The 27,995-nt window shown below is 41.5% G+C and overlaps 1 protein-coding gene across 1 annotated transcript; it reads left to right on the forward strand.

The window, feature by feature from the left end:
* Positions 1-340: 340 nt before the first annotated feature.
* Positions 341-27,978, forward strand: LOC133610517 (solute carrier family 2, facilitated glucose transporter member 1-like). The gene is made up of 11 exons (XM_061966852.2): positions 341-557; positions 703-807; positions 4,434-4,535; positions 15,402-15,562; positions 15,688-15,928; positions 15,998-16,160; positions 16,472-16,659; positions 25,068-25,172; positions 25,249-25,347; positions 25,425-25,628; positions 25,707-27,978. Exons 2-11 carry the CDS (start codon positions 796-798, stop codon positions 26,016-26,018), a joined length of 1,587 nt encoding a protein of 528 aa, XP_061822836.1. The 5' UTR covers positions 341-557; positions 703-795; the 3' UTR covers positions 26,019-27,978.
* Positions 27,979-27,995: the final 17 nt, after the last annotated feature.

Genomic DNA, 27,995 nt, shown 5'->3' on the forward strand with positions numbered 1-27,995 from the left:
TACTAATAAAAGTTTCAATCAAAAAAAAAAAAAATTCAATAAGGGGTAACAACAAAAAAAGACCTGCGAACTAAAAAAAAAGCGTGGTTATATTTCTCATTGTTTATCTTTTTGCATTCATATGTAATTGTATTAAGGGGTGGCGCATACTTAAAAACTCTGTTGTCCTGGAAACGGCAGGGCGCACGGTGTTACGTCATCCTGCGCAGCATCAGCAACAGTCAACCAGCGCGGCAAAAGTCAAGGTCGCAAGCGCGGGGCATCACGGGAAGGTGAGGTGACTGGCGTGTTTACAGCGCGCATGCGCCCTCTCTTTCAGTGGGCTGACCAACTCACCGACTGAACGCAAATACAGCAGGACGTGATGATGAGGATGAGGATGACGACGACGCGGACGTCACGCGACCGGGGGGGCGGAGCTACGTCACGACATCCCTTTTTCTAAATAGGATGCTAGAGCGAAGAAGAAAAAAAAAGGTGGTGTACGTGCGGCTCTTCACGAAGCCGAGGACAGGCGGCATACATCCCTGAGGATCGTCCACGCAGAGGACGCACAGGTCAGTTATATCTTGTTACCACCATCTTGTTTTACCATTTTGTGAAGCACGCCGCGTTAACTCGTGCTTCTTGGACGCGGAGGACATTTTAGCACGTTTTAGCACCACGGACAGCGCCTAAGCAGGTGCGTTCGCTTCCCCGCAGGAGCGAGCTCAGACGGGTGGGTCCTGCCTGCAGAAGAACCAGCGGGGATCTCGGTTTGCTTCTCACTTTAAAGCCGACTGACCGAGGAAGACGATGGAAGGAAAGGCAAGTGTCGTGCACGTATGAGCGCCATATAAGCTTAACAATGAGCTTCATGCACAACTTCAACAGTATGTTACATCATCTTTGTAAAGATCAAAGTTGGCTTTAAAATAGAGTGCCATTTCAGTTCAGCACAAGAATGTTTGATGTTATCAAACAGTCTGTTTTTATTGACTCCCTCACGTGTACACACAGGTCAGATATTCACACACATTTGAGTTGCATGTGGAGACGAGAGATTATTGACAGGGGTCAGGGGGCACTTCTTAATAGACAGATAGATAGATGTATAGATAGAGATGTATGGATGGATAGATGGATAGATAGATAGATAGATAGATAGATAGATAGATAGAATCTGATAGATGGATAGATCAGTGTTTTTCCCTACCTCTGTGCCGCGGCACTAGTGTGCCGTGAGATACAGTCTGGTGTGTCGTGGGAGATTATCTGATTTCACCTATTTAGGTTAAAAATATTTTTTGCAATGTGTTGTTGTTGAGTGTCGGTGCTGTCTAGAGCTCGGCAGAGTAACCGTGTAATACTCTTCCGTATCAGTAGGTGGCAGCCGGTAGCTAATTGCTTTGTAGATGTCGGGACAGCAGGAGGCAGGGTGCAGGTAAAAAGGTGTCTAATGCTTGAACCAAAAATAAACAAAACTCTAAGAAAAGGCATTGAAGCTTAGGGAAGGCTATGCAGAACGAAACTAAAACTGAACTGGCAACAAAGTAAACAAAAACAGAATGCTGGACGACAGCAAAGACTTACTGTGGAGCAAAGACGGCGTCCATAATGTACATCCGAACATGACGTGACAATCAACAATGTCCCCACAAAGAAGGATGAAAACAACTGAAACGTTCTTGATTGCTAAAACAAAGTAGATGCGGGAAATATCGCTCAAAGGAAGACATGAATCTGCTACAGGAAAATACCAAAAAAAGAGAAAAAGCCACCAAAATAGGAGCGCAAGACAAGAAGTAAAACACTACACACAGGAAAACAGCAAAAAACTCAAAATAATTCAGGGTGTGATGTGACAGGTGGTGACAGTACACCTACTTTGAGACAAGAGCTATAGTGATGCATGCTTGGCTATGGTTTAAAGTCATATCCAATAATTGGGACAACGACTTTTTACTGTCAACAAGGTTTCGTTTTTTAATGATTTCTGCTAGCGGTGTGCCTCCGGATTTTTTCAACGCAAAAAATGTGCCTTGGCTCAAAAAAGGTTGAAAAACACTGAGATAGATAGATAGATGTTTAGATAGATGTATAGATAGATAGATAGATAATACTTTATTGATTCCTTCAGGAGAGTTCCCTCAGGAAAATAAAAATTCCAGCAGCAGTGTACAGAATTGAGAACGAATTAAAAAAGTAAAAAGTAAATAACGGGGGTGTAAATGGAAATAAAATAGAAAATATATAACAATAAGAATAAAAATAAAAAGCAACAATAAGAATAAAAATATAACAGTAAAAATAAGAATATAACTAAAGAAACTAGGCAGTAGTGACCATGTTATGAAAATGTATTGCACTTTAAAAAAAAATTGTTATTGTTTTGCATCCCCTGTCATCCTCGTACCCACCTCCCCCCCAGAGAGGAGTTTGTACAGTCTGATGGCGTGTGGGACAAAGGAGTTTTTTTAGTCTATTAGTCCTGCACTTGGGATGAAGCAGTCTAGCACTGAACAGGCTCCTCTGGCTACTGATAACGCTCTGCAGAGGGTGACTGGCATCATCCAGGATGCTCACTAGTTTTTTTCCACAGTCCTCTTCTCTGCCACCGTCGCCAGTGAGTCCAGTTTTATCCCGACAATAGTTTTTTGCAATGAGGGAAGTTCTATAATTCCTTCTACACTGCTTTCCACGTTGTTTACTGGAAGATACTAGTGGGATAATAGCAACATGCTAATGTGTTTGAAGCCTGATGAAATTCTGCCTCTTATCTGCCTCGTAACATCACATCTTCATAGATTAGTTTGCAGCGAGGCTTTAATGCGCGCAAACCAATACAATGCTTTTAACTTCGATGGCTGATGGAGCTAACACCTCACCCCACCCGGTGCTGGTATCATCTGACGGAGCAAGGGCGGCCTTCAATGTCCTCTGATATGCTTCCATTTTATGCTCCATCAGCGCCAGTGACTGTGCATTACTGACCTCAGCGCAAACAAGAGACCCACTGGCCCAGTTTCTACTGTTATGACCCGCCAGAACTTTCATCCTGGTCCTTAGTCTCCTCAGATAGACGTGTGACTGACCCTTAAAGTCCTTTCATGCCTTTTATACAGTTATGATATGGCAATTCAGTGTAGGTCAATGTATTCAACATGTGGCCTGGGGGAATGTGAGTTCAGTTCTTAACTTTGGAGACAAGATTTTTGCAGCTAGTTCCTAAAGCACTCGAGTGCTTCTGCTGTATAGAGGAACTTGGACCACTCAGATACCTGCACTGACTTTTTTTAAACTTGCTAACAAACAGGACACTGGTCCAAACTTGTTATTCACATAACCAAGACTTCCCTTAAGTCACCTCTTTAGGATAAGATATAATATACTTTATTTATCCTGCATTAAGTACATTAAATGGTTGCAGTACAGATTCAAGAAGTCCACAAAAATAAGTTAAAAACATATGAAAACAAGAGGGAAACACTAAAGAACACAAAGGACATAAAAGACATCAAAGGAGCACAGAGCTGATGCAACAGGCTGTCAATTTAGCAGAGTCATTTCTACATACAGCTACAAAAGTAAAACACGACGACAAAACAAAAAATGAGCATTAAATAATATTGCACACATATGCTTGCACCTTGCATAGACAAACAACAAAACAAAACGAAAACACAATTTTAACACTCACCTGCACAGTGGTGGCCTCTTAAGTCCTCCTCTTTGTTGGGATTTATGTAACTTAGTTGTTGCTGTAGCTTGTTTACTTCAGATGCAGTCTTAAGTCATTTCTTCATCTTCTTTAGTTACACTATTAGTGTTACTCAAGGCTCCATTTTAGGTCCTCTCTTATTCATCATTTTGGGCTATTAACTGGTGGCCCGCAAGTTCAGTTAAAAAAAAATTGTAAGAGACTCACATTTTTGCAGCAGAGTCTTAAAAATAATATAGTGCTTTCATAGAAATGATCTTTGACTATCTTTTTTGCAAAACAATTAAGTTGAATATCAGAAGCAATCTGAACAAAACACTGTAGCGTTGTAGTTGGAATACGGACGCCCCTTCAAAATGAAGCAGATCACAACAAACCAAACTGGTTGTTTATAACGAACCAGAGTTAGTTTTAACAATCATTCAATGATGCTTGCTGCGAGCAAATAGATGCTGGCAATTGACTTGAGTTCTGTTACCATGACAACAGCGAGGTTTAATCTAATACTGATGTTGATTTTGTTAACGAGATGAATGGAGCATGACTCACAGCTTTAATATGAAGATGTTGTTTTGCGTTATTTAATATGTGTGTGGCAACCATGAGGACAGTCAAGAGTTCACTGATACCACATAATTGGATTGGTTTGTCTGAGCGGTTTGTTTTTCTTTGTTAATAATAATTACACCTCTTTCTCCTTCCTCCTCCCTGTCTTCTCATCCTCGCCCTGCAGGAGAAGCAGGTCACAGGTTACCTCCTCTTCTCGCTGGGCACGGCTGTGATCGGCTCGCTGCAGTTTGGTTACAACACAGGAGTCATCAATGCACCAGAAGCGGTAGCTGTCATAGTGTATCACATGTGTATATTTATGTATGGATGTGTGTGAATGAATGTATGAAGGTGTGTATAGGGATGATGTTTGATAAGAAATTATCGAGTTTGAGCCCATTATCGAATCCTATTATCGAACCGATTCCTTTACGATTCTCTTATCGAATCCAGATAGGTTGTTGTGTATGGAAAAAAACACAATATTTGGTTTAACATAAGCTCACAATTATTTTATAAGAAAAAAATAATAATAAATAAATTTATAAATATTGACTGTTGTTACCCCCCTAAAAAAATAAAATAAAAAAAATAAATATTGACTGTTGTTACCCAAAGTATATTAAGTGGGCTTTTTCAGAAAACAAATATATACAGTAACACAAAAACAACCTGTCTCTGTGATCACTATAGGTGTATAAATAATAATATAGTGTTAAATAAAATCAGTCTCTTGGGCACAAAACTGAAAATAATACAGCTCTCCAAAAAGTGCACTTCTGCTGCTATTGGAACATCCTTCTGGGGTCCATCAGCGTGGCCTTCTCCAGGAATGACTGCACGTCCTTGTCCTGGAGGGAAAATGAGGGACAGACACAGCATAGAATTAGGGGGGAAATTAGCTGAATGTGAAGACTAGGGTGTCTGTTATTAAGTCTTTAGCATTAGTATGTGGAATTAAATGATGGAATGGAATAAGTAATGAAGTTAAACATTGTACTGATATGATCCACTTTAAGAGGTTGTTCAAATTAATAGTGCTTACAAAGTACAAAGAAGAATTATGAGAAATACTTTCAACCTTATTGAAAATAAGATATTCTTCATCTCAGTATATTAATAATGACTGAATTAATTAATTACATATTACAAAACTGTTGTATATACTAATTCACAGATGTTATTTTATTATAAAAAGGTCAGTAAATTATGTATATATTTGTAAACGCTCTGAAGTGGGAAATGGGTAGGATTAAATAAGCTTTACTTCTTCCTACTCCTTTTCGGACATGATGTAAAGTGAAATGATATGAAACTGTGATGTGTTATGCTGTAAGTGTGTTCATGTACGAAATAAACTAAAGAAAGAAAGAAAGCACTAGTTTATTAGACAGACCTGCAAACTCTGGAGTGGTGTAGGCTACAAGATACCGTTAACATTATCAGACACATACAAAAAGGCTAACGTTAACGTTAACGTTAGCCACTGACTATGCTTAGGTAACGTTAGTCTAGCTAACATTACTGCAGTCCTGTTTGACATAAGAGGTAACGTTATTTTAGCCTAAAGGCTACGAGTGAGCTGATATGGAAATTAACGAGCAACAGTTAACGTTAGTTACTCACCAGCACTATCACTGGAATTGGCGCTGCAGATTGAAGCAGAAGAAGAGGGGCGCACTTCGTCATCTTTGTCGCTGCTTCTCCACGACACCTTTCTTGAACGTTCAGGTTATGTACGCCCTGAACATGTTTCAACATGCTTGTTGTACTCCCCCCCCCTTACATGAGAGCGAAGCCTGGCAATAATTGCAGATAGCCGTTTCCTCGTCATATTTTTTTGTAAAATAAAGCCATGCCTTTAGGCGTTTTTTCCTGTCCATTGTTGTTGCTGCTTCTGTATCTGCCGCCTAATGACCGAGCTACGTCATTTCCTGGGACGTGCCACAGGGCATTTCCTGTAGGACGAGATTCGTTCCCAGGGATTCGAATAAAGAACCAACTATTTTTCTTTACTATAGTGGCCTCGATAACGGGAACCGGTTCTCAAAAAGGGATTTGGGTCCATGGAATCGGTTCTTTTCTTATCGAACAACCGGGAAAACCGGTTTTGACCATCATCCCTAGGTGTGTATGTAGGAATGTATTACACTTGGCTGCGATGGTTGTCTTCCCTCCAATGCAAAAAGACAAGCAGGAGCTGTGTGCAAGTAGGAGTCTGTCTTTTATTCTTTGAGGCAAGCCAAAAAATACAAAAACTCAAGACGCTAAACAAACATGGAGCCAAAAAAGCAAATAGTCACCAAGGGTGAACAGCGAGTCTATAATCGGGGAAAACACTGAGGCGTGGTGAAAAACAAGAATGAACATAAATGTCGCAAAAGCGAGCATTGACTTGTGCTGGGTGACTAGCACATATAAAGGGTAGTGATTAACTAAACAGCAGGTGGGAACACTAATTACTAAAACAAGGGCAGATGTGGATAATTAGTGTCCATGGAAACCAAAAGTAAACGAAAGGAAAGCGGTTAGGGCACGGAAACAGACTAACGTAGGGAAAAAAATCCACAAAACATAAATCAAGCCATGACGCGGGTAACGGATCATGACAGAATGTATACACACCTAACACATTGATCCGGACAAGCAACAATTGTAGAAATCCCAGCGTGTAAGCGTCATCACAAAACTTGGTCAAACATTGTAAGTAAATATAATTTGTGCATAAAGATATTTAGTTAGTTTTGTCTTGAAATTGCTGACTTTGTGATGTCTTTTGTATTTGTGGTCGTGTTTTTTTGTTTGAGAGTAACGATCATGTGTAGTGCTAAATTTGACCGGTAGAGAGCGACAACGCTAATAGTGATAAGTCATATACAATGTTTGGTGTGTGAAGGTTGTGTAATTTCTAAACGTGTAAAAAAAAAGGTTGTTTATTGTGTGAATGTACACTAAACATTCTATTTTATTTATGTAAAATACACAATGGACATTATGTAAAATACACAATGGATGTTATACTTTCATGTTTATTTTATGTTTATATTTTCAGTCTTACAAACCTAAATGAAGGAAGAAGTGTAAATCAGTCGTGGTCAAAAGTTTACATACACTTGTAAATAACATAATGTCATGGCTGTCTTCAGTTTTCAATAATTTCTACAACTCTTATTTTTTTGTGACAGAGTGATTGGAGCACATACTTGTTGGTCACAAAAAACATTCATGAAGTTTGGTTCTTTTATGAATTTATTATGGATCTACTGAAAATGTGAGCAAATCTGCTGGGTCAAAAATATACGTACAGCAATGTTAATATTTGGTTACATGTCCCTTGGGAAGTTGCACTGCAATAAGGCGCTTTTGGTAACCATCCACAAGCTTCTGGTTGAATTTTCTCTGTCCATTGGCAGAAAAACAGGCCCAAAGCATAATACTACCACCACCATACTTGACAGTAGGATTGGTGTTTCTGGGATTAAGGCCTCACCTTTTGTCCTCCAAACATATTGCTGGGTATTGTGGCCAAACAGCTCCATTTTTGTTTCATCTGACATCCCATGGACAAAGATAAGACCTTCTGGAGGAAAGTTCTGTGGTCAGATGAAACTAAAATTGAGCTGTTTGGCCACAATACCCAGCAATATGTTTAGAGGAAAAATGGTGAGACCTTTTTATCCCAGGAACACCAATCCTACTGCCAAGCATGGTGGTGGTAGTATTATGATTTGGGCCTGTTTTGCTGCCAATGGAACTGGTGCTTTACAGAGAGTAAACGGGACAATGAAAAAGGAGGATTACCTCCAAATTCTTCAGGACAATCTAAAATCATCAGTCCGGCGGTTGGGTCTTAGGCACAGTTGGGTGTTCTAACAGGACAATGACCCCCAAACACACGTCAAAAGTGGTAAAGGAATGGCTAAATCAGGCTAGAATTAAGGTTTTAGAATGGCCTTCCCAAAGTCCTGACTTAAACTTGTGGACAATGCTGAAGAAACAAGTCCATGTCAGAAAACCAACAATTTTAGCTGAACTGCACCAATTTTGTCAAGAGGTGTGGTCAAAAATTCAACCAGAAGCTTACCAGAAGCTTATGAATGGCTACCAAAAGTGCCTTATTGCAGTAAAACTTGCTAAGGGACATGTAACCAAATATTAACATTGCTGTATGTGAAGTGAAGTGAAGTGAATTATATTTATATAGCGCTTTTCTCAAGTGACTCAAAGCGCTTTACATTGTGAAACCCAATATCTAAGTTACATTTTTAAACCAGTGTGGGTGGCACTGGGAGAAGGTGGGTAAAGTGTCTTGCCCAAGGACACAATGGCAGTGACTAGGATGGCGGAAGCGGGGATCCAACCTGCAACCCTGAAGTTGCTGGCACGGCCGCTCTACCATTCGAGCTATACCGCCCCATGTATACTTAAGACCCAGCAGATTTGGTCACATTTTCAGTAAACCCATAATAAATTCATAAAAGAATTAAACTTCATGAATGATTTCTGTGACAAACAAGTATGTGCTCCAATCACTCTTTCACAAAAAAATAAAAGAGTTGTAGAAATTATTGGAAACTATAGACAGCCATGACATTATGTTCTTTACAAGTGTATGTAAACTTTTGACCACGACTGTAAATTAAATGAAGGAAGGAAAATAATTCAAAACATGGAACATTAATCCTCAAAAAAAACTAGAGCTTATTTTTCTTCATCCTGTTAACTCGCTGCACACGATGGAAACTACAGTGCCGTGTGAAAGCCGATGTGTTTACTTTGCAAGTAGGTAGACGCTCAAGAAAATATAACCTGCGGAGAAACTTTCTGACGAAAATATCCACATTTCGATGTCTGTAGTTGAATAGCCTTGGTTTAGAATGATCAAGCGCCAGTGTTTGGTTTCTCATGCAGGTTTATTGGAGGCAATTCACATTAACTCTCTACCAGCGTGGTAACAACACACAAGAGCAACAGTTACGTTTGGTCTGCCGTAGATCAGTTCTTCTGCCGTAACTGTCATGACACTCTTAAACATGGAAAACTGCCATCTTTATGCACATGTGACATCTGCCTACTTTTCAAGTTATCTCAAATAACTGCAAAGTGTATCCAACATAGGTAATAAAAGGTCTATAAAAACAAACAATATTACAATTGTGATGCCAGCAGTACTGCTGTGCTAACTTCTGTGGTAGTGCAGGGAGTTGAATGATAGCACATTAAGGGTATGAGTGGCTCTTCTTGCTGTAGGGTTCTTTTCGTTTCTCGTTTCGCAAGACCGCTTCCTTGATGGTGATGAGGGTTGGATGTAACATGTCTAAAGTCTAGCTGTCGTGCCAACTCCTGGAATTACACACTGCAGAATTAAGGTCCATTGTTACTCAACACCTCATCCGGGATCCCAAACCTAGCAAAGGTAGTTTTCAGTCTCTGAATAACAATAGCGCTAGTCTTTGGCGGTAAGTGTAAGATTTCTAGGTACTGTGAATACCGCAAGATAATTGTGCTTGTTGTGGTCACTGAGGTGAAGAGCGTTTTCATGGACAATGAGGTGTGGAGATGAGTGGCTTTTTCCGCTGAGCCCGCTTCTGCTCCTGACAGGTCCTGCATGACTCTACAATGTTCTTAAGTTCTAGAGAGAGCCCTGGCCACCAAACCGATGTTTTGGCCATTTCTCTGCACTTTGTGAGTTAAAGTTAAAGTACCAATGATTGTCACACACATACGGTGGTGAAATTTGGTGAAATTTGTCCTCTGAATTTGACCTATCCCCTTGTTCCACCCCCTGGGAGGTGAAGGGAGCAGTGAGCAGCAGCGGTGGCTGGGAATAATTTTTGGTGATTTAACCCACAATTCCAACCCTTGATGCTGAGTGCCAAGCAGGGAGATAATGGGTCCCATTTTTATAGTCTTTGGTAGGACTCGGCCAGGGTTTGAAGGCACAACCTACCGATCTCAGGGCATACGCTCTAACCACAAGGCCACTGAGCAGGTCCTGAGCCCCTGATGTCTGTCGATTGTATATTTTCTGCAAAATGTCTGCTCTTAAAGGGGATCATTATCACAATTTCAGAATTGTTAAAACCATTAAAAATCAGTTCCCAGTGGCTTATTATATTTTTCGAAGTTTTTTTCAAAATTTTTCCCATCACGCAATATCCCTAAAAAAAGCTTCAAAGTGCCTGATTTTAACCACCCGTCCATTTTCCTGTGACGTCACAAAGTGAAGCCAATACAAACAAACATGGCGGAAAGAACAGCAAGCTATAGCGACATTAGCTCGGATTCAGACTCGGATTTCAGCGGCTAAAGCGATTCAACAGATTACGAATGTATTGAAACGGATGGTTGTAGTGTGGAGGCAGGTAGTGAAAACGAAATTGAAGAAGAAACTGAAGCTATTGAGCCATATCGGTTTGAACCGTATGCAAGCGAAACCGATGAAAACGACACGACAGCCAGCGACACGGGAGAAAGCGAGGACGAATTCGGCGATCGCCTTCTAACCAACGATTGGTATGTGTTTGTTTGGCATTAAAGGAAACTAACAACTATGAACTAGGTTTACAGCATATGAAATACATTTGGCAACAACATGCACCATTGCTTGCCGTGCTAGCGAGGTCCTTTGTCCCTGAATTGCTCACACACTCCGGCAGATTCAATGGGGGTCTGGCGGCAGATTTCTTTGGCTTTATCGTTGGAAATGCATCTGCTTTGAGTGTCGCAGGATATCCACACATTCTTGCCATCTCTGTCGTAGCATAGCTTTCGTCGGTAAAGTGTGCAGAACAAACGTCCAATTTCTTGCCACTTTCGCATCTTTGGGCCACTGGTGCAACTTGAATCCGTCCCTGTTCGTGTTGTTACACCCTCCGACAACACACCGACGAGGCATAATGTCTCCAAGGTACGGAAAACAGTCGAAAAAACGGAAAATAACAGAGCTGTTTTGACCCGGTGTTTGAGAAAATGGCGGATTGCTTCCCAATGTGACGCCACGTTGTGACGTCATCGCTCCGAGAGCAAATATGTAATTCGCCAAAATTCACCCATTTAGAGTTCGGAAATCGGTTAAAAAAATATATGGTCTTTTTTCTGCAACATCAAGGTATATATTGACGCTTACATAGGTCTGGTGATAATGTTCCCCTTTAATTACTGCGTAATAACAATCCTGTTTACTCGTGTGACCAAGCAACAGCGCCTGATAATTTGTTTTCGAATTTCAGGAAGCACGTGGTGGGACGTTACCAATGTATTATGGCCATCCTGACCTGATAAGTTTGATAACCGCCTGTAGCTGGCTGTTGGCTGTTGTTGTCGTTCTGATGCTGTCCATTCTGGTTGGATATGCTGTGATGCCCTGCATCACCCATGGCTACGTAGCACCCCACATCATCCTAAGTGTCAGTCTCTCTTGTGTTTGTTTGAGGGCTACGAGACAGGGCCTCAGCAACTACAAGAGTTTTTCCTGGCACACATTCTGCTACCGGTTTGTACCTTAAGAAAGAGTCTCTCATCAGTAAGCGCTGACATCTCAAGGTGTCTAGACTTCTGTTGATGACAAGCAGTACTAGTGGTTTGTGATTGGTCCCAAGCCTGAACTGGTCCAAGCCGCAAAAACACTTGTCAAAATTTCTCACAGGTCCATACGCCAGCCAGACACTCTTTCTTGATCTGGGCATAGCGTGTTTCGGCTTTGGTGAAACGGAGCTGGAGGATTACACCCCGCAGGCCGCAGCTACTGCCATCGGTGGACACAGCTGTGGGCTTAGCAATATTGCAGAAGGAATGAACCAGCGCTGTGGTCAGCGTCTCCTTAATGTTCTCAAAATTTGACTGCTGTGTGTGGCTCTATGTCCAGATGTTCTTGGTTTCCAAAAGCTTGTATAGTAGTTGATCTATTGTAGATAGGCTGGGAACGTACCTCCCCAGGGAGTTCACCATGCCAGGGACTCTTTTTAGCTCCTGGACATTTTCTGGTGGGGCCTGCTGTTGAATGGCCTTAACCGTTGACTGATCAATGAGATATCCCAAAAAACGTAGTTTGTGTTTGTCTGAGGGAGTATTTAAACTTCACGCCTGCTGATTCAACACGTTGAAGTACCTTCTCAAGCCTGATGTTGTGCTGTTCCATCGAGGTCCCATAGACCAGGATGTCATCCATGAATATTTAGAAGCCTTCCAGCCCTTGCAGTGTCTCCAGCATTTTTCCGCTACAAGATTTCCGGTGCACTGGTAGTCCTGAAAGGTAATCTCTTGAAACAATATCTGCCAAACGGTGTGATGAAAGTTGTTAACTTTCAGCTGTCTCAAAGCTCAAAGCATTCTAACTGGTTCAGTTTTTAGTGTGCCATGCTCACCATAAGCTTGCTGATGTTGTGTGTTACCTCGTCGACTCGTCGCACCAAGTTCATTCCAATTGACAGGGACCAGCTGAGTGGATGGTTGACACTCCGGCCGCAGACCACATATGCTTTGAAGGGGCAATTCTGCTTTTTTTTTTAGCTAACTGTCGCTTTAAACTGGCCCAGACACACCAGTTTGCCTCCAACTGTCCAAAGGAATGTCAGCAGGTTCCAGTGCTTTCGGTGTGTGAAATGCATCCTCGATTAATACACTGACATCAGCTCCTATGTTGATTTTGAATTAAAGTGGGATGGAATCAACTTGTAGTTGTACAGACAACTGCTCTTCCTCATCTGCACTGCACACTGACCTTAAAAAATAGGACGTCTTGTCTGTTCAACCTGCACAGTTTCTGTGACTTCATTCACTGATCTGTTGCTGTTGAGACAGACTGATTGTATGGCAGCTGTGGCATGTAACTTTTCTTGCAGGGCACTTTTTATCCTACATTTAGTAACATTTATTTTCCTTCCCCGATTTTCAATCTTTTGTCTTGCCTGGTTGTTGTTGTTGCTGCTTTTAATTTTTTTTTTGTTCGTAACGCACCTTCTGTACGGAACCGATATTTCCCCAATGCAGGTTTACTTGTGCTGCAACCTCCTCCGATTGTCCGACTGTCTCAATTGTCAGTGCGAGCGTTAGGTCTGGCATTAGCTGTAGCCTGTGCGAGAGTTCCTTTTCAATTATCCCGACAACAATACAGTCGCGGGTATTTTCTTCTCGGCTGATACCAAAGTCACAGTGCTCTGATAGATCATACTGGGCTAGAATAAAACACTCTGCATTCTCCCCTGGCTGCTGGACAAGCTAGTGAAAATATCCCCTCATGGATAATATTCCTCCTCAGGAAAAACTATTCGTCAAACTTCTTCACCAAGCGGTCAAAGTTGTTTTTATGTCCATCTTCGGGAAAGGTGAACAATTTATATATGTAACAGCCAATCAGCAGTGCATATTCAGAGCGCATGTAACAGCCAATCAGCAGTGCGTATTCAGAGCGCATGTAACAGCCAATCAGCAGTGCGTATTCAGAGCACATGTAACAGTGCTCAGGCAGGCAGAGAGGAGAGACGTTGGAGTAAGCAGAAAGGTGTTTAGCAGGGGAGCATAATGCAGCGGACTCTCCCCAAATTATAATAAACACTTCCAAGTCAACTACTAGTAACATCACTATGAGCCCGTTGACGTTCTAGAAACATAAGCGGCAGCTCAGCTCGCTCGCAGTCCTTGAGGTGAAGGCTAATTAGCTTTTAGCGTAATGTTAGCTCACTGTGCGGTGTGCGTGCGTGTGTGTGTGTTACGGACAGCAAAGCCCTGTCTGTTTGAGAGAAAGACAAGCATTATTGACCTACAGTTAACAACTAAGTTATTTCACTTTAAAGTTAAAAGTTAAAGTTAAAGTACCAATGATTGTCACACACACACTAGGTGTGGCGAAATTATTCTCTGCATTTGACCCATCACCCTTGATCACCCCCTGGGAGGTGAGGGGAGCAGTGGGCAGCAGCAGTGGCCGTGCCCGGGAATCATTTTGGTGATTTAACCCCCAATTCCAACCCTTGATGCTGAGTGCCAAGCAGGGAGGCAATGGGTCCCATTTTTATAGTCTTTGGTATGACTCGGCCGGGGTTTGAACTCACAACCTACCGATCTCAGGGCGGACACTCTAACCACTAGGCCACTTACCTTTTTCTGTGTTGATTGAGCTGTGTTGACGCAGCAAAAAAGGACATTATGTTAAATGAAGAGTTTCCTGAAGCTGTCTCTGATAGTTGATATAATAATAATGTAACTGTATCATTAAGCCTACATGAACTCCATGGTGTTCAGGGATGAATAGTCTCTCCTATTGCTATTGTGCTATTTTTCCAGTTATAGTTACATTAATCATTAGTAATGTAGCAGCCTAGTTTTGAATGGCAGGGTCCCTGCTATCACATGTTGATAAAAATATAACATTTACATAATAAAAATCAACTACAGGCTTCCCAAATGCTGTAATAAATTAAGCATGATGAGTTGAGTAGCACCCCCCGCGACCCCAAAAAGGGACAAGCGGTAGAAAATGGATGGATGGAGTTGAGCATTTGTCAGCATGTGGCCCCACTTTTAACTATTTTTTTCAAACGCTTATTGCAAACGCTTACTTACAGTAAGTCATTAATTTGACTTTGTAAGTCATTATTTTGACTTATTAAGTCATTATTTTGTCATTAGTTTGACTTAGTAAATTACTAAGTCACAATAATGACATACTGAGTATCTCAGGTAACTAGGACTGTTTTGTTTTTACTTTACGGAAAACATATCGAGATATATATCGTATATATTACCATTCAGCAAATGGAGCGGAAAACAACCAAAAGTTGTAGGCTTCTTCACGCGACGAAACCGGCCTACTTCACCGCAGTCTGTCGTCTATTGCCCACCAGGCTGTGGTGGCAGCAACGAGGTGGAGACGTGATGGCGACAGGCCGAGTTACACCGATCCTTACACACACCCACCCACCCCCTTCCCCCAACCCCTCCCCCTGGAGAGTCACCACCTTAACTAACAAATTTTCCGGGGGGAAACACTGAAATGGCTGCCAGCGGGACACACTATGAATGAATGAATGAATGAAGCGTTCGTACACTGGGCACATTTGGCTCAAGTTTGTAAACCGAAAAGTTGGCCAATAGAGGGGTTCGTAAATCAAGTTTCCACTGCAGGAGGCCTAACTCTTCTTCTCTTCCCCAGAAACTTCGCTCTTTCTTCAACGACACATGGATAGAGCGTTATGGCACCCCCATCAGCTGGGACGTGTGCACTACGGTCTGGAGCATCACGGTGGCCATCTTTAGTGTGGGCGGCATGGTGGGCTCCTTTAGTGTTGGCGTCATGGCCAACAGATTTGGCAGGTGGGGAGCGGAATTTCCTCCTTTACTGAATTAAATGACTGTGAAAAGCAGAGGAAATACCTTTTTGTGTAATTAATGAATGATCCTTGATATTGTGCTGATCTAATGGTGCCCGTCCCCTGCAGGAGACGCTCTATGTTTCTGGTCAACATACTGGCGGTGATCGGCGGCTTACTGATGGGCTTCTCCACCATCTGCTCCTCCTACGAGATGGTGATCGCTGGCCGTCTGGTCATCGGACTCTTCTGCGGCCTCTTTACGGGCCTCACCCCTATGTACGTGGGTGAGGTGTCACCCACCCCGCTCAGGGGGGCCTTTGGCACCTTGCACCAGCTGGGCGTAGTGGTGGGCATTCTGGTTGCGCAGGTGAGAGAGGGCATGGGAAGAAGAGGTGCCACATGTGCAGGGAATGTGACTGCCTCCATTTTCGTTCAGATCTTCGGCCTGGAATTTCTGCTGGGCTCCTCCAAGCTGTGGCCCCTGCTGCTGGCCCTCACTGTGGCCCCTGCCATAGTGCAATGCATCCTGCTGCCCTTCTGCCCCGAGAGCCCCCGGTTCCTGCTCATCAACCTCAAGCAGGAGGAGCAGGCACGCAAAGGTAAATGAAAAAATGATTCACGTGTCTGCAGCAAGGAGAAAAAGTGAAGCATCCTTGAGCTGACAGAAGGTTTAGACGGGCGTTAAAGGCACTTCTTGTTTACGCCTGTCACCCTAAGCAAGCACCAGGAGATAAACATGGAGGCCCTGTGAGAAGCACAGGATTCTTCATGCTGACATGTTGACGAACGACATGTGTAGTCTTCTGTGACGCTGGAAGAAAGAGAGAACATAGACGATGCTCTGTGGTAGAATATATCAATACAGTATTGACAATCCATCAGGTGTGATGTTGTTTGTTTGTGTCGACAGCGCTGGTGCGTCTGCGCGGGAGTGAGGACGTGAGCAGAGACCTTCAGGAGATGAAGGAGGAGAGCAACAAGATGGCGCTAGAGAAGAAGGTGACCGTTCTGGAGCTTTTCCGCTCGCCGGCCTACCGCCAGCCACTCCTCATCGCCGTCATGCTGCAGCTGTCCCAGCAGCTGTCTGGCATCAATGCGGTGAGTCCACTCTTGCCAACGCTCACATCTTTGGTCAGTTTTCAATGCACACTTGACAACTGATGTCCCCTTTGGGATTAAATGAGCTCTGCTTCTTCCTATTCCTTTTCACGCGTGTTCACACATGTCCTTCGGCTGTGTCTCAAATGGAATACTTCTATCAGTACACTTCAATAAGTATACCTTGTATGTTGTGCACTAAGGCCCTGATTTACTAAAGGTTTGTGTGTACTAAAGCAGATGCAAACTTGAGGGCACATGCAAAGCTGATTGCATTTGTTAAGTGGGCAGAATATAATGTGCAATTCATTTTGCGTCTCTATCTTTATTAATATGCAAAATATATGCTGATCAAAAATATGCCCACAATACTGGTAGGGGGAAGATTATTTATCACATGCAATTAGGGATGATGTTTGATAAGAAATTATCGAGTTTGAGCCTATTATTGAATCCTCTGATCGAACCGATTCCTTATAGATTCTCTTATCGAGTCCATAAAAAAACACACACAATTTTTGGTTTAACAAATCACTTCACATTCTCTACTGCTCGCTACTATAGTATTACCATATTTGAGTTATTGTGCAGAAAAGTGGGGCAATAACTACAAATGTGCGCTACATTCGTTAACTGTGTTACAAAAAAGATCAATTAGACTGATACATAATGTTGGATATAGAGAACATACAAACACTTTATTTATTGAGTCAATAATATTAAAGTTCGATGATTTGGTAAAATTGCAAACAGCTAAAATGATGTGGAATTGAATGATGGAATGGATTAAGTAAAGAAGTTAAACATTGTACTGATATGATCCACTTTAAGAGGTTGTTCAAATGAATAGTGCTTACAAAGTACAAAGAAGAAGAATTATGAGAAATACTTTCAACCCTATTGAAAATAAGATATTCTTCATCTCAGCAGTGTTGGGTTAGTTACTGAAAAGCAGTAACTAGTTACAGTTACTAGTTACTTCATTTCAAAAGTAACTCAGTTACTAACTCAGTTACTTACACCAAAAAGTAATGCGTTACTGTGAAAAGTAACTATTTAGTCACTTCTTTTTCTTTTTTTTTTAAAGCTCCAATTAATGCCCTTTTAGCCTTCATTTCAGTACTGTTATTGTAGTGGAGAATAATACAATCTGTTGATCAACTTGACATGCATTTGCATCACTCAACTCTGCTAAGCCATGTGGTCGACATACAACACACAAAGACAAAGATATGTTACAAAGGCCAATTTGTTTCTGGCCAGAACAAATTGACAAAACTATTTTAAGTAGCTGCAACATAACATACATAAACAAACAGCATAATAACAGCATAGATGTAAACCAAGAAAGGCACACACTACATACACAAAGTCTAACCAGGCATTTTCTTCCTCAAGTAATTCTTATACAAAATCATGTCTGAAACCCAGAACACTACACATTTCCCCAGTTTTAGTTTAGAGATAAGGAAAGATTGGCCTGGCCCACTAGGATCCCTCTTTATGTTTGTGAACTTTATAGTCTATACATTTAGAGTGATGTGATAATCAAACACTCTAGAAGTCTAGAATGAAAGAGTATATAAGAGAATTGACAGCAACGTTCCCTCTCAGGAGCGCGCATGTACAATTGCGCACTGCTCAAGCGTCCTCTGCGCACGGCAAATCTATGCCATGCACAAAATCAAATAAAAAAATAAGCGCATAACAATTTTCGACACGACACGGACACGACAGAGAAAACCGTTTTCGTCATCATTGTTCAAATATTGTAACGTCTGTCGAGACGCTTTGAGGACACGAATTCCATCCATCACTTTACTGAGCAAAACTCTTTACTGTCGGCCATAAACACATCACCAAAACATTAGTAAAAAAAATTATATCTGGCAAAACTGGTCATTTTCTGCAGTACAAACCAGACCAAAAGCAACTTTGTTATATCAACAGCAGCCGCTCGCTCTCTCACGTGCGCCAACACTTGCACATATGGCACTTAGCCAGTGATGCGTTTACAGCCACACAAAAAGTCGGACAACTCCAACACCACACATAAAGTGTCATTCCAGGTCGTTACACTATGATTTACCAATCAAATGTGTGCTTATTCTAGTGTCATTTATTAGGAATCTTAATTTATAAATATTAATCATTAAATGCTGTTAGTATATTAAATAAATACTAATAAAAATATATTTTTTACAAACAGGAAGTTGCAGGAATGTACACATGATCCCCTGCTTACATCTCATTGTGCAACATGTGAATGTTTTAATGGGAACTAAATGCAATGTCTGAAAGGGGTACAAATTATTTCCAAAGCAGGACCTCCACCCAGACAAACAATACAAGTACACAGTTCATGAAAAACAATATTTTTTGTTATTGTCATTATAAGTGGGCCTAAACACTTATATTAGTAATGGAAATGACTGCTGTCATTTGATTATAATAATAAGAGAATGTTGTCTGTCTATCTGTGTTGGCCCTGTGATGAGGTGGGGACTTGTCCAGGGTGTACCCTGCCTTCCGCCCGAGTGCAGCTGAGATAGGCTCCAGCGACCCCGAAAGGGACAAGCGGTAGGAAATGGATGGATGGATGGAGATGTAAGTTGTTATTTAGTGAGGTTTGGGACAGGTGTGCTGCTGGTGTAGCCACAGTGTGCACGTCTAAAGTTGCTCACATGGACTCCACTCAATGCTCAGGGAGTTTTTGCGTTTGCTCACACATGAACAATTAGAGGGAACATTGATTGACAGAGTGTGTACCTTCAGCGGTGAATGGTGGTGGTGGTGGAGGTGAAGTGGCATCAGAGTCTCTGTCTCTCTTTACTAGCTTCGTCGAAGCATGTTGCTATGTAGCTTGTTTCAGCAGATTTGAATTGCTGTTTTGGGCAGTAGATGGCATCTTTGATCCAAAGCACAATTTACATTTAACTAAAATGTTATTTTCTTTGTGCTCGACAAAAGAAAAGTAGTGAAAATATCTCCATGTTAGCAAACTCGACTTCTGGCTCCGCCATGATCAGACACGCCCCCCCCCACCCCCCCCCACCCCCCCCCCCCACCCCTCGCTCCCCACACTCACACTCAGACACACCCACACAGAGCGCGTGTCTCTCTCTCTTCTCCGGATTGTGACACAAGAAGAATCAGAACGCGGCGCTCCGATAAAACACACTTTATACTACATAAAAAGTAACATAAAATAACGCAGTAACGCATCATGTAGTAACGGTAACTGAGTTACTGAATATAAAAAAATAGCGCGTTAGATTACTAGTTACCGCCGAAACTAACGGCGTTACAGTAACGCGTTACTTTGTAACGCCTTAGTCCCAACACTGCATCTCAGTATATTAATAATGACTGAATTAATTAATTACATATTACAAAACTGTTGTATATACTAATTCACATATATTTTATTATAAAAAGGTCAGTAAATTATGTATATATTTGTATGAAGTGGGAAAGGGGTAGGATTAATTAAGTTTTACTTCTTCCTACTCCTGTAAAGTGAAATGATATGAAACTGTGATGTATTATACTGTAAGTGTGTTCATGTTCCAAATAAACTAAAGAAATAAAGAAAGCACTAGTTTATTAGACAGACTTGCAAACTCTGTCGTGGTGTAGATTACAAGATAACGTTAATGTTATCAGACACATACAAAAAGGCTCACGTTAACGTTACCGTTAGCCACTGACTATGTTTGGGTAACGTTAGTCTAGCTAACATTACTGCAGTCCTGGTTGACATAAGAGGTAACGTTACTGCAAGTGAGCAAATATGGAAATTAACCGGCAACAGTTAACGTTAGTTACTCACCGGCATCACCGCCACTGTAACTGGGACTGGGGCAGCTGGCAGAAGAAGAGGGGCGTTCTTCGTGGTCTCTGCCGTTGCTTCGAAGACACGACACGCTTGTTGTACTTCCCCCGCTTACACGAGAGCGAAGCCTGGCAATAATTGCATATTGCCGCTTCCTCGTTTTTTTTGGTGAAATGAAGCCATGCCTTGGAGCACTTTTTCCGGTCCATTTTTTTCCTGTTTTTCCTATCTGCGCCTAATGACTGAGCTACGTGACGTCATTTCTTGTGATGTCACACGGGGCATTTCTTGTTGGGACGAGATTCGTTCCCAGGGATTCGAATAAAGAACCAACTCTTTTTCTTTACTATAGTGGTCTCGATAACGGGTACCGGTTCTCAAAAAGGGATTCGAGTCCAAGGACTCGGTTCTTTTCTTATCGAACAACCGGGAAAACCGGTTTTGAGTATCATCCCTACATCCAATGTGATTTATCAACACTCATTGCCATTTTGCAAGCCCTATTTTGCGTTGTATCTAGCATGTGCCGGAAGGACGTGCAAATAGGCAGTTCCACGCACAGCTGCAGGATTGGTGCTCGTGCTGCACAGACAGACGATCAACAGAGAATCCTCCGTCCTACATGTGTGTATCAACATTTTGGATGGTCAGAAATAAAAAAAATATTAGACATATCGTCTATTCAGCAACATCATTTTATAATTTTATAGCTGCTATGGACTTAATAGTAAAAGTAGAGTGGAAAAACATGTTGCCTCTATACTGAAGCTATTATCATATATATCTGATTTATGCCACCTTAAGACTTTTAAAGTTTGTGAATAAATAGATATGATCAAAATAGTATCAATTTTACGAGGATTCCCGAGCCTTTTTGAAAAAAATGAAAAAGCCAGTAGCGTAGTCGCGTGACGATGCGCTAGAAACCAAAAATCCCTTCCCCATCAACAACAATGACTTTGTAAGAGCCAACAACGATTACTTTCGGAAAAAATATGATCCAGGACCTTATATTTTCGAGCCCGAACACAAAGGGGATGAGCAATACGTTTTAGAAGCCGACTGCTACCCGGCAGATGCAGCTTTATTGAAACACTAGCATCCGCAGCATTGTTAGGTGCTAAACAAACAAAGTAACCCTTTTAAACCATAATAAAACAAACATTGGAAGATTTGTGTCCACTCTCGCTGGGATGCTGACACTCACATCATCTCGTTGAGATGAAGAATTAATCGCAATCCCGATGAAGGGTTTTAAAAAACAGAATTGTTAGCTATTTATTTACGATATCGAAGGCATAAATAAAGCCAAGCTTATTTGTTTCAACGACAAACACCACATCTCTTTCCAATTTTTGCGTATTTCCAGTATGACTGATCTGATAACATGGTCAGAGTGCAGAAGCGTTACTCCAGTGATGTCAATCTCCGAAAATAGCCGAAGATATTCAGAGTGGAATACTCAAAATGGCTGACTGAATTTGTGCCATTTTGTGATGTTTAAACTGTGTTTTCACATACTTTGCGAAATATAAATACAATTGGATATGGTTTAATAGATACAATGAAACACAATTAAGCATATAAAGTCAACTTTTTTCCACTCTACTGATATTTTAAGTTGTTAAATAAAACAAATTCAATTGATGCGTTTTGGTGTCCTTTAGAATTTTTTTCATGAGTTTTTTTTGAGGGGGTTTACATTGAATATACAGTATACTATTTAAATATTTTTAAATGAAAAAAACAACTTATTTGCTCAATGCCACCCACACTGGTTTAAATGTAACTTAGATATTGGGTTTCACTATGTAAAGCACTTTGAGTCACTATAGAAAAAGCGCTATATAAATATAATTCACACTTCACTTCTTTAAGCAGGTGTATCAATTTGTTTGCGTCTTGAGCCGGTGTAAGTGCAGCCTCTCACCAATGAGTGCACCTTTAGCTGTAAAAAGACAAAATCAAATGGAGGGTTCAATGTAGATGCACTGCATGACTGCTTCTAAAATGCCCATAAAAACTAGAAGATGTCTCGGGCTTGTTTGAAAACATAGCAAAACTCCACAGGCAGGTGCATCTTAACATGGATGTCAGGTAAATGAAAGTATCTCCATGGTGATGCCCTGTATAGTACACACAAAATTCTAATTTAAATAAGGCGGTCGGAACCACTATACAATTGCACACGCAGTGTTAGTAAGTCACACGCAACAAGCCCACTAAATAGTACACGCTATTGTAGAGATTCCACACTCTTTAGCACGTGGTATTTGGATCTTCATAAATCAGGCCCTTAGTGTGCACTTTGTTTTTGAGTGTGTGAATTTATGACACTGTAGTGCTGTTCCAACGACAAACCAATAATTACCAGCTTCTTTTTCTTTTGCGCAGTACTTTCCTACCGGCTACTCCTCAGCCGCCATTATTTCATGTTAGTTGTTCCCTTGCTCTGCATAGCCAAAATGGTGACTATTGAGGGTAGTACAAGTGCACGCTCCTCCTTTTGATTATTTTGAGTGGAACATCGAGGTACTGACAGTGCACTGCATTTCTCAGGATAAACGCACTTACGCATTCAAAACACTAAAAGTAATTTTGTGAGGGCGCCAACTGAGAAACTCTATGGGCTGTGTTCTAAATCGTGCACTTCCACAAGTACACTTAAGTACGCATACTTAGTTCCTGAGGGCGTGAATTTGAAAATATTGCTGTCGGGGAGGCTGGGGCCGTGCTCTGGCTTCCACGCACACTGGGCGTCAAATATATTGTACATACAAATTCACATATACTCACATACATACATACACACACACACATACATACATACATACATACATACATAGGTACCTACGCTCCCACATACATACACAAATACAGTACATATTTACATACTCAAAGTTCGTACATCCACACGCATATTCATTATACAAACATACACATACTGTACATATACACTCACTGTACAAACACATATACACATTATGTACATATACATTCACTGTACAAACATACATATACACATGCTGTACATATACATTCACTGTACAAACACATATACACATTCTGTACATATACAAGTACATATGCATACGTACACTCATGCACATAATCACGTTTCATCAAACATATATTAACGTTGTTGCCCTAGGGTAAACTGGGTATAACACATGGCACACTGACAAAGCTGAAGCTATTGTTACTATAACAATCTACAAGGTTAATGTAGGTTGCTTCTCTTTCTCCCCCTCCATTTTTCTGCATTCTTTCGTATCTCAAGTTATCATTACGTATATGTATTGTTGCATTTGAACAACTGTATTGTTGATAATAGAGGTAAATGATTGGTATTGTTCATTATCAATAGTGCTATTTCTATTGGTATTTGTATTGCTCCATTTGTAGGGTAATAATGCTCATTGTCATTTCTGTATTATTTTTTATTTTCGCTAACTGCTTATTTGCTATCACTTTTACCATCATATTTGTACATGTCGTATTTGCTGATGTTGCTCTATTGTTGTTGTTGTGTTTGCTGTTGTTGTTCTGCTTTATAAATAAAGTTGATTTGATTTGATTTGATTTTCGTCTCTCTGTCTAATCCCCCTCTTGTCCCCACAATTTCCCCCTCTGTCTTCTTTTTTTCTCTTTCTATCCCCTCCTGCTCCGGCCCGGCTGCACCAAATGATGATATGAATACATTTAATAAAGTCAAATACAAATAAGGCAACAAGAGAAGTATCCTACACTTCCCTTTTGTAAAGTAAATCTGAACAGCCGTTATGGGCATCTATATCAACTATATGATTTGCCTGAGAAGCTGGACAGGACAAAAAAAATAAATAAATAGAAAAAATAAAAAAGTGCTGTCCCAAATCAATTGCTGTCGTTCCGCACTTGCCGGAAATAACAATTGCAATTATTCCCTTTTCTTAGTCTGTTTTTGTAACAGTGAATTGCAACCACTCCATTTCGTCCCTGCCCTTCTGCTATGTAGACTAAATGACTATTGCGGGTGGTCATTTTCCAGCACTGTGCACAGACACCATTTTGATTGTTCCGAGCGCAACATCCGGGTACTGATAGTGCACTGCATTTTGCACTACTTCTCAGTGCCAACGCACTTATGCACTCAAAAGACTAAAAGTAAGTACGTAAGTGTGCCCACTGGGAGGTGTTTCAAATCGTGCACTTCCACACTTACACTTAAGTATGCATACTTGGCAAGTTGCATACTTAACACCTGAGGGTGTGAATTTTAAAATGGTTTGTCCCATATTCATTACTGCCGTTCCGCACTTTCCAGGAATAAAGAATACAGTGAATTGCAACCATTCCATTTAGTCCCTCCCCTTCAGCTGCATAGCTAAGATGGTGATTATTATGAAAGTGTCCAGCACTGTGCACAGACACCATTTTGACCAGTTTGAGTGTAACAGCCAGGTGATGACAGTGCACTTCATGTTGCCATACTTCTCAGTGTACTCAAAAGTGTATAAGTATGCAAGTATGCTAATTGATTTATGCACAGCCTGAAAGATGTCATTTGAGATGATTGTTCCTGTCATCTCAGGTGTTTTATTATTCCACAAGCATCTTCACGTCAGCCGGCGTCAAACAGCCTATCATCGCCACCATCGGCGCCGGCATCGTCAACACCATCTTCACGGTCGTCTCGGTGAGTGAAGGTGGAATTCGCTCTCGGTGCCGTGAGCGCTTCTGCGTCATGGTGTGCTCGCTTTTGTGTCTCGCAGCTCTTCCTGGTGGAGAAGGCGGGGCGGAGGACGCTACACCTTTTGGGCCTGAGCGGCATGGCGGTGAGCGCCCTGCTCATGACGGTCTCTCTGCAGCAGGTGAGCGAAGGTGTCCTCCCGTTTCCTGTGAAGTGCGTTTAAACGTCGCTTTTCTATCTCCCCCGTCGTTCGAGCAGAAGGAAATCGTCGCCATGAGCTACGTGGCCATCTTTGCCGTCATGATGTTCGTCGCCATGTTTGAACTGGGCCCCGGTCCAATCCCGTGGTTCATCGTGGCCGAGCTGTTCTCGCAGGGGCCGCGCCCAGCAGCAATGGCTGTGGCTGGCTGCTGCAACTGGACGTCCAACTTCCTGGTTGGAATAAGCTTCCCCAAACTGGAGGTGAGAGGGGTCAGACGTTTCCCCAAAGTGACCTGGCGGACCTTTGATGGACTTGACTCTGTCTCCCCTTATCCGCAGCAACTATGCGGTCCGTGGGTCTTCCTGATCTTCACCGCCTTCCTCATCTTCTTCGGCGTCTTCACATTCTTCAAAGTTCCGGAGACCAAAGGCAAGACTTTCGACGAGATCGCCCGCAGCTTTGGTGGCGAGCTTCCTACCGCCCCCTCCGAAGAGGTCCCGCCCGCCAGTCTGCCTGCCGCCGGCGAGCCGCTCGCCTCGTCGGCCAAGGAGAAGGTCCCCTTGGTGGAGGAGGCCGGGGTGACCTTGGAGCTGGCTGAAACCACGCCCCTTGAGGATAAATCCAAGCCTGCGCCGCAGGAGAGCGTGTAGGCTGCGAACGTGAATGAAGGAAGGGATTTTAAATCGTTTACGTTTAAATCCTTCAAATTTCCAAACCACACTGCGCTTGTTAGCCTCTCAATGGCGCCATGACGCCTGTTGAGGTTACATGACAGGTGTGTTTAAGGAAAGATCACCATGACGACCGTACGCAACAGTTAATCTTTGTAATATTTTAGTGTGTTACGAAAATCCTATTTTCTATCCTTGAATTCGATCTTAACCTAAGCAGTGACGTTCCTCTGCTGTAGCCACAAGCTAGCTGAGCTTCGTTACGCCACCATACGTTCTCATCGTTGAGTTCTACGCCGCCACCTGCTGACGCCGCATTGTGTTGTTCTGTTTTTGGTCGACGTTTGCCTTCAACCACTGGCCGAGCTAGCACCGCCCGTCAGGATACCAAAGTTTTTTTGTTATGTAACATATTTATTACAAATCGCCTATGTTCACCATAAATAAATATTTTATTACACTACTATATGAAAAGTATTTATTGAAGATTAGAGAGAGATATTTATTAGATGTTAAGAATATATTTACGATTAGTAAGTCTAAAGGTTAGCTTATGCTAACATGTTAACATTGAGCTGAGCACATACGCAGCAAAGCAATCGCAATAAATTGTTTAGCACTTTTAATCTAAAATATCTACCTAATCAGGTGCTCCTATTTGGCCTCGTCAATCTTAAGCGTTAAAACGTATGCGTTTTTTGCAGCTTACAACGTGTGAAGGGCAAGTGCTAATAACGAAATGACATATGCTAATGTACGTACGTCTTCAATTGTTGCCTTGTCATCCATAAATTATTTTGGTTTTCATATGAATTGTTAGACAATGTGGTCATCAAAAGTAATGTCTTTGTTTATAATGTACATTTTAAAACAAGACCTAAATTGCGCGCAAAACTAGACATAGGTCAGGCCCTCCGGTTGCTAGGCTAGTTAGTGGCTAGCTTGCCAGTAAGATAACACTCAAGCTCATGTACTGATTATTGTCGAGATACGAATTATTTTGTGTGTGTCCTTATGTGTCTTCCGGTGTGTTTTAACGTGACTTATTTATTTAAACAATCCGAGGTGTGGACGTGAATTCGTTTTGTGAGAAAAGAGCTCTCTGAATGATAGAATAACCAAAAATGCTGTCAAAAACGCTTTATTTAATGGAATAACTTAAAATTCCTCCAATGCTTTTTATTTTTATTTTGAAGCTACACGTGTTTTGATGCATGATTGTAGTAGTTGGCGTCGCAATTGAAGTGTTCCTAAGTATTGCTCTCTAATGCGGACAGACAAATTAAATAATTTTTTGTTTTACATGTAGCAGCTAAACACACTGACAGCGTTTATGTTGTCTTGTTCAGATTGTGTCTTTCATTGGATTTGTGGGACAACTTTGTGCGGCCTTGTCGTCGACCTTAACTGATGTGTGTTGTTTTCTTTCGGTGCAAGTTGTGTATTGTTGCATTTGTGTGTGTTGTGGTCACCCTGCGGAATCTACAGTTCCACACACACACACGTACACACACACCCACGCACACACACACGTACACACATTTTTGTTTCTCAAAACCTAAATACCACTTTTTGCAAAAATGCACAGTGAGTTGTGTTGTTGTTGTATGCAGGCTGCTTGTGTGTACAGGAGGATGGAATTATAATGTAAAATTGTTTGCTTTTACACCTTGTTTAATAGACAGGCTTTGTAATGTCATGTTGCGCCTAAGTAACACTGAAATGTTCACATTGTGATGTTGTGTCGATGAGCTTGTGTGTTTATTGCTTAATATACTGTTTTTTTGTACGTTATATAATGTTCTGTAATAAATTATATAAATATATATATATCAACACAACCGTTTTTATTGGTTCATTTAAGATGAACACTTCATAATAAGGAATAGTTTTAGTTGATAGGTGTTTTCATCAATAGTAAATAAAACATGTATAAATATTTTTTGTCCTCATCAA

Source organism: Nerophis lumbriciformis, linkage group LG11 (genome assembly GCF_033978685.3).
Source record: "Nerophis lumbriciformis linkage group LG11, RoL_Nlum_v2.1, whole genome shotgun sequence".
NCBI classification, from domain to species: Eukaryota; Metazoa; Chordata; class Actinopteri; order Syngnathiformes; family Syngnathidae; genus Nerophis; species Nerophis lumbriciformis.

Bases quoted from the DNA above. Each gene is read 5' to 3' on its own strand.
- LOC133610517 (XM_061966852.2), top strand. The intron at 15,563-15,687 runs GTGGGGAGCGGA...CGTCCCCTGCAG, and splicing joins ATGGCCAACAGATTTGGCAG to GAGACGCTCTATGTTTCTGG. The intron at 25,629-25,706 runs GTGAGAGGGGTC...CCTTATCCGCAG, and splicing joins TAAGCTTCCCCAAACTGGAG to CAACTATGCGGTCCGTGGGT.